Source organism: Ruditapes philippinarum, unplaced genomic scaffold (assembly GCF_026571515.1).
Source record: "Ruditapes philippinarum isolate M1 unplaced genomic scaffold, ASM2657151v2 ctg1684_1_1_1_1, whole genome shotgun sequence".
NCBI lineage: Eukaryota > Metazoa > Mollusca > Bivalvia > Venerida > Veneridae > Ruditapes > Ruditapes philippinarum.
In genome coordinates this window covers 70,986-78,859 of record NW_026853645.1, presented here as the reverse complement: position 1 = coordinate 78,859, position 7,874 = coordinate 70,986, and the positions used below count along the sequence as shown (strand labels likewise).

Sequence of the window (7,874 nt, the reverse complement as noted above, 5' to 3'; positions counted from 1 at the left end):
TTGTTGCATGATATTGCACGGTATTACTCAGATGCACACAAATATAATCACAGACACTAAGCATTTTAAATGTGTGAAATGAGCAACGACGTGCACCGGGTAGATAATAGTAACCGTTTTGTTTAGTTTTTCAATAAATTGTTATTATTTACTAATAGTATATAAGAATATCTGGTAGTATTTCTATTTACGCTTGTGTTATATAATATACTATAGGTTGAACTAAGTAACATTTACAGGAAAAAACTACGTTACTTTGTTTCATCTTTCCTAGTTTTTTTATGTTCTATAACAAATAATTAACCTCTGTTTCCCCTAACCTTATCTCCATCTCAGATGGTTTACTTTTCTTGCAAAGATTAAGGACAAAAAGGTTAAGATGGGCGATTCAAGGTTAAGTAAATTTGTATAATTTATGTTTATATCTACGAGAAATCTGGAAGGGTAAGCGATAAGAAAATTTCCGGTGCCAAATGCATTACTAAAAAAAGGCATAGGTATGGAGTAAAGAAGCCATTGACCGTTTGTATAATAACGATAAAATACTGTTCTATGCTTTCAGTTTATAATTATGTTTAACTTATCAAATAACTTCATAATAAAGTGTTTCGATTAATTCTCTTTTGCTTTAAAGATAAGTCTCTGGTTAAACAGTAAAATGAACACCTTTTGAGCGCACACAAACACACTCGGAGAAGATGTGCTAAGTTTTTAACAAAACACAGTATGAATGCATACTGTCGTTTAAATGACAGCTTTATAACAAAGGACAAAGGGTATTTGACGATGACGCGGAAATGCACCTTCCCAAACGTAGTTTGTGCAAGAAATTTCTATATGTCAATACATTTCACCATAAATGTCTACCAAAATATCCTAAACAATTAATATTTCTTTGACTTTATTTCACTGCTTGATTTTGTTCAAATAATATTAAACAATTGCGTGCATTGTCAATTCAATAGGCACAATTTATAAATACAGCAAACTGACTTTGGATTATTAAAATATTCTCTCTCTTGACTTAACGAACTTTAGTATGTATGTTTGTTGAGGAAATAATAATAAAACTTAATTTGATAAATGATATTTGGAAATCTTTGTCTCGACTTATCTGAGTTCTTTCATAAAAAAAACCTGCGCACTCAGATTTACATTAACAATTTACATTTACTTCCATGCGAAATATTAATTTACTTTTACTGTAATTTTTTTTCAAAACGCAAACAAAACAAAAGATAGCTAAACAATATGGCCAATCAGAAACTTTTTGGATACGGCAACATGACATTAAAATTTAAAAAAAAAATGATTTTTAAAATTTAAATTAAATAGTTTTTAGACTTATTGGGCATTTTTTAAAATTCAAACAATAATTTTTGCTTCAGATATATAGCTTCATACTTTTTAAATTTGGTTGCATATTTTCATGCTAATTCTAACTCGAATATTCACAGTTTCTGATTTCTTAATAAAATACAAGAATATCAATTTTTAAAGTATTTTTATTACAAAGTATTTTCCATTACTTTCATTATTTAATACTTTGTCATGAATAACATTTTCTTTGAAATTGATATACAAGAAATATGTATTTGAAATAAACCATATATTCAAAATGTATTCAGCCGAACATTGCAGCATAGCGTGATGTATCAAAGAAAAATGTTCACTGAAAGTTATATCGCGTTTACTTGATCCATTGCTAGGTGTACTCTCGGCAAAAGAAAACTAACAAGAGGCTGGGTTTATACAAAAGTGTTATGTGATAATAATTTAAATGATATGACTGCATATTGTAGTTATTCATTCACATATCTTTAGAAATGTTTATGAAATAATTGTATCTAAATTTCATGTGGATAAACTTAATGTAAAAATGTGGAGCAACATTTTAGCGCTTTCATCCGTAGGTGCTTTGGCCACATACATAATACAATACAGGTATGTACAGTATTATTTTCTGATTGTTCAAAATGCTTTACAGCTGCATGCCTCTAGATGAGCAAAATATTTCAATTAAATCAACCTTGAGAAAATTATACTAAGAAGTAATTATATAAGAAAAGTAAAAATATTCACATTTCATGAAATAATTTACATTTTATATGTAATTAATGACAATAATTTTGCAGTATTTATCACCATATTTCTACTGTGTGACTAACGCAGTCAGGGTAATTGTGGCATATTCTGACATACTTTTGGTAATATTCGTAGATTTTAAGTGCCACTTTTAATGTCTTAATTACTTTCTTTGTTGATGAGTTGACAATAATTTACTTATCAATACATTTTTTTAAAAAAAAATCAGATTTTTCCATAAAATATCTGTAAATGTATTACTCATGCACCTGATGGGATTTCTCATATATGTGTTCTATGACGTAAAACATGAAACAAAACAAAGATAACATTAATCAATGGAAAGGTATAAGATGTATAAATTGACGCTGTTAACATCGTATCAAAAGTTATCTAAAACTTAACATAATTTTGCTTAAGGATCATTATACCTACAATACTGATTATATAAATAAAATTCTAAACATCTGTGCATACAAATAAAGGAAATATACCGTACGGATACCATATGTCAACTTGATTTTATACAATTCTGTTTTGAATCGTTTATATTAAAGGCGAACACGTATCTTAAAGTGTATAAAGCAATATGTGATGAAATATTTAAAAAAAAAACATTTAAAAACAGAGAATTATATTGTTGCCGTTAAATTTTAGTCGTTTCTTGGATTATTCGTTACAAAGAATATCTATTCAATAATTCAATTTACATGGATAATGTACGTACACAAAATAAAATGTTCTAGAACAAAATCTTCCATTGCTATTTCAAAATAGGTTTAGCAATGATTACATGCGTTCAAAAATTATACTAACAAATTTCATTATAAGTACTCTGATTTATCTCAAAATAAACACAAAGTTTACAATTCACAGACAACAAATATATATCTTTATACACTTTAACCGTCTAAAGGAATCTATGTTATGTGTTGTTCATATATTGGATATAATTTAAAATATTTTCTTATATTACTTGTTAGAGACTGGGTCGACTGGAATAAGAAGTTTATTTATAGAGTTGCACCCGGACCGTGCAAACAGGTGTTAACAGGTGGAAATTTAGTACTTTTTAAGCATGATAGCACATATATATTTTATTTTTTTTACCAATCATTTTCATTCAATATACGATAGCAAAATTACTTCATATTTTTAAAGAATTTCATACTAGTTTGTTGATAATTTGCTAAAGTTCTTTCTATAGATTTTCTCTTAAATCTCTAATTAATTCATGGGCATGAAAAATACATATTAACCAGGTTACTGACTTGTTTTCAACAATCATTAAAGATATCATAATATATACATTGCATTTAAACTCATTACAATTGTGATATGAACGCCAAAAATGTCAGAAAAAAGTGATATCATTCCTCGGTAGTATGCGTGTTACGTCTATCGTTCTGATGACGTCCGCGTATAAAAATTTAAAATTCACACAGATTTTTTTTAATGATGCAATTTTTTCATACATTTGATTAATTACTCTATTTATCCTAATATATTTCAGAAGGTGGTTCGGAAGATGTCACTTCTATTGGCAATGATGTCGTACTTATATCATCAGTAAGGGATAAAGTAGTCAAAACTCATTTAAATGAAAATCTAATTACTTTTCATCTAGTTAAATGTTACATAGCGTCTTAGTCAGTCATATGGTAATTTTCTAAATTTATTATGACAATGACAATGAAAATTTCAATTTCCGATTAAAATTCATTATATGATTTTCATTAATTTCTTTAGAACTGTTGGATTACATTATATTAATTTATTACCTAGGGTTTGGGCGCAGGAGAAGGTGAAGGCGTTATGAAAGCTCTGGATCTTAACACAAGCCAAGTTGTTACAATGAAAGTTCGTGGAGCACCCAAAAGAAAGGATTTCATGACAAAGCCTCACGGAATCTCAACCTGGACTGATGAAAAGGGTTTGTAAAACATCTTAAGTGTTTATTTGTGACGTTCCATCATACATTTTGTTCAAATATTAACTTGTATTGCATCTTTTTGAACAATAAAGTCTTACGTAACTATATTTCTATATAAGACACCTTTTGATTTTGATTATCTTATTGATTTTGTTGTTGTAAATTTGGACTGACTTTATATTGTAGGGAAAGTATATTTATACGTTTTAACACACCCGTCAACAGAAGATAGGATAGAAGTATTCAAGGTTAAAGAGAATAATGTTTTGAAATATAAACGAACCATTACCGATCCACTTTTTGGCGAGTAGGTATCGCCTTTTTATCATTAGTGAAGTAAGATGTGAAAATACTTTTCTTTAGTTCGACATTTTAAAACTATCAAAAATTTATCAATAAAATGAGTAATGAATATATAATAGCATAACAAGCTGATTCTTTTTAAATAACTGAATTTTCAATGCCCAAAAATGTAAAAAAAGCTATTCATTAGCAAATAATAATCTTTCTGACTTTCAATGTAATTTCCTTTTTCCTAGAAATACTATTTAAATTTTCAAAGACATGTTTTTAACTTTTTTTCGTCTAAACAAGAAAATGGGCCAGTGGAGTTAATTCCATGATGTATAATTTGTATAGCTTTTTTGTCAGATTTTTTTTTCAATATAAATACAGTGTTTAGCAACAGTTCTTTTCATTTGTTATTCATGGAGTTGATATTTTTATTAGAATGAACGATTTGGTCGTAATTGGGCGTGACAAGTTCTACATCACCATGTTGCTGCACTATCGCGACAAACCAATGCGAACAGTTGAGTACATGACGCAAAGTGCATGGGGAGCTGTACTATACTATGATGGCAAAAAGGCGAGAGCTGTTATCCCGTCTGGTCTATTTATGCCAAACGGTATCAACATTTCACCTGACCAAAAGTGAGATTTTTGATAAAATATTGAAATATTGCTTATACATAGAACAACATACAAGAAACAAAGTTAAACAAATGCACCATCATGTGATGCATTGCATTTATACTTATCTGAATTGGTATAAATAGATTGGTACACTTTACTAAAAAGAGACAAATATATTTTCTAAACATACGTCTTAAGAAATGTGTTATTAGTATTGCTAGTTTTATTGTTATGTTTTGTTTGTTTGTTGTTTTTGGGGTTTTTTTTAAGGTTACATTAATTTAATTAAATTCAGTGTGAAATTATAATAATTTTAAAATTAAAATATACTAAAATATTGGTTAATTAATACAGTAGTAAGGTACATTGTATATACATTTATACTGCAGAATGATATATGTGTCGGAGTTTGGGAAGAAGAGGCTTCTTGGTTATCACAGAGCAGACGACAATCTCTTGACAAAGGCGTGGGTAATGCCATGTTAAGTTAGCGTCATAAATATCTTGAATGATTTTTAAACTATTGCAACTATTGTTGTTTATTTACATATTTTGAAATGGAAGCATGAAATGGCTGCACATCTACTTTGATAATATATCCTCAGCCTAATAAGACACAAACTTTAGCAATCTTGAAATCTTTTACAATTTGAAAATGACATATGGTATGTGTAGCATAAGAGTTCAGAGGTTTCTTGAATAAAACGCATTTGTTGTATTAAAAATATCGTAAGTGTATAATATGTAAACACTTACTTTCACTCCATTTCGATACATGTGATACGGTACAGTTGCAATGTTTAATATATCAAAGCATTAAAACTTTGCGATTAGTACTATGTAGATACCAAGTGAGACTCCGAAACTGTTCTACAAATTCTTGAATAGAATTTTCTATGAATAATGTGAAAGCTTACATTATTTTTGATGAGGAATTCCGTAAGGAAAAGCAATGTATTCAAGCATAATCTTATAATTTGGAATACCCGTAAATAATATTAATACTATTTTGTAAACAAATAGGTTGCAGTGAAATTTTTATTGTATTTACTTATCTGATAATAGATAGGTCAGGGATCTATGCATTATCATTAGTGTGAATTTCATTTTATTGTATTTTTTCCTGTTTATTTATTTATTTATTTTCATTTCTTGTTTTGTTGATTGCAGATCAAGCTTTCATATATTTGTTATTTTTGTTTGTATGTTAAATGAGGGTGTTTTTTTTGTATTTCAATAGTCATATGACGTGGATACAATGGTTGACAACATAGAAGTCGACCAGGATACAGGCGAATTATGGATTGGATGTCATCCTGTAACGTATCGCATACTAGATGATATGACAAATGCGTTTGGACTGACGTTGCCATCACAGGTATCGCTATATTTTTTTTTAATTTTGAGTGTTTCATAATTTAATTTATTAGAAAGATCATGTGTGTTTTCCTTAACTCACAAAACATTTATACTATATTGTTGTTCTCTATGTTAAGCACTTCGTTTTCGAAAGGTCCATATATTGTTATGTTTTAAAATCTTTCTGGTATTGATTTATGAAGATGGTTAGCCTTGATAGAAATATGATAGTTACACATGTAATTTCTTCTTCTAGAAAGCCACAAGTTGACTGTTACTCAACATGTATACGCAACGCAAACAAAATAGTACAATGCAGTTTAACCATTTCATCTTTTGTTTATATGGTTTTACGAATGGCACAAGTTACAATTTCTTTATTATTTTTTTTTTAATTTTACAATTATCAGTCGATGCTTTAACAAACTATTTCTAATTTAAGATAAACATATTGGTACTGATTGAAATAAAAACGGTATTTTTTAAGGTATTGCGTTTCAAAATGGAAGACAACATGGTGTCTAGCGTAGAGGAGATTTACGCTGACGATGGGTCCGAATTGTATGGTTCAACAGCGGCGACATATGTAAATGGAAAACTTGTAATTGGATCAGTCAAAGCTGAGACTGTCGTATGCGATGTGAATTACTTATCACCATAACATTAACAAGCTTAGCAGATATTGACCAATGTGAATCTGATCTGAATATAAATTTTTTTATAGGCCTTATATGAATGACAATTAAATTTTAAAGATCTATTCAAAGATGTTTGTTAAGTTTTTCAAAGCTCTTCTACATATACACGAAGTTGTTTGTATTTAAGATGATAAAGAGTGCTAACGCGGCATGTATTTCCTCTATTGCAAATGTGTCTTTATATATGATGTTATTTCTATATTACATCTGCAAGTGTTACCCTGTGTTGTCATATATTTCTTGTCCATCGTGATCATTGATTCCAATATTTCAAGCGTTGAGAGTTTATTACTTCTTTAGCTGATTAAACCCATAGCGTTCCTAATGATAACATAGCAAATCACGACCCTACGATGACTAAAGACATTATTTCCTTCAAGATAGCATAACACATAAGGTAACATAACACACCATTTAATTTATAATAACATAACAGATTGTTCATCTTACGATTAAAAGATCAATACCGTAGACAAAAAATGCACAGTTTTGGTACCGACCATGTTTTTCAATAAAGACACTAAGTCTTGTAGAAACAATTGCAGTGTTCAAGTTTTACCAACACAGTATCAGTAATAGTTACTATAAAGCTTTGAATGTAGAGGAGACACAAGTCGTTCTCTCCGTTGATTATTTTTACAAAATAAACAACAAAAGCCGATATTTTGTTACCTAATTGACTTCTCACATCGAATTCCCTTGACCCACAGCGGTTAGAGACAAGTATTTCAAATCTGTCGACGACCAGATCCAACTGGCGACAAGGGCAGCAAGTTAAGAAAAATATATACAGAAAACAGCATCTAATGATCATGTAATTAAATCGTTTCGTTTTACCCTAATTTGAGAGATTCTATCGCCATATATTGCGTCTTTAAAGCGTA

At 29.2% G+C, this 7,874-nt stretch overlaps 1 protein-coding gene across 1 annotated transcript; it reads left to right on the top strand.

The window, feature by feature from the left end:
- Window positions 1-1,692: 1,692 nt before the first annotated feature.
- On the top strand, window positions 1,693-7,005 carry LOC132737450 (serum paraoxonase/arylesterase 1-like). The gene is made up of 9 exons (XM_060724741.1): window positions 1,693-1,944; window positions 3,069-3,139; window positions 3,599-3,654; window positions 3,871-4,018; window positions 4,205-4,325; window positions 4,748-4,951; window positions 5,323-5,404; window positions 6,174-6,311; window positions 6,780-7,005. Exons 1-9 carry the CDS (start codon window positions 1,880-1,882, stop codon window positions 6,951-6,953), a joined length of 1,059 nt encoding a protein of 352 aa, XP_060580724.1. The 5' UTR covers window positions 1,693-1,879; the 3' UTR covers window positions 6,954-7,005.
- The last annotated feature ends 869 nt before the right edge of the window (window positions 7,006-7,874 follow it).

What these genes read in the sequence shown, in the direction of transcription:
- LOC132737450 (XM_060724741.1), top strand. Translation starts at nt 1,880, where the DNA reads ATGTGGAGCAACATTTTAGCGCTTTCATCCGTAGGTGCTTTGGCCACA. An exon ending in AACCTGGACTGATGAAAAGG is followed by an intron (nt 4,019 to 4,204) that starts GTTTGTAAAACA and finishes TTTATATTGTAG; the next exon opens with GGAAAGTATATTTATACGTT. An exon ending in AACATTTCACCTGACCAAAA is followed by an intron (nt 4,952 to 5,322) that starts GTGAGATTTTTG and finishes TTTATACTGCAG; the next exon opens with AATGATATATGTGTCGGAGT.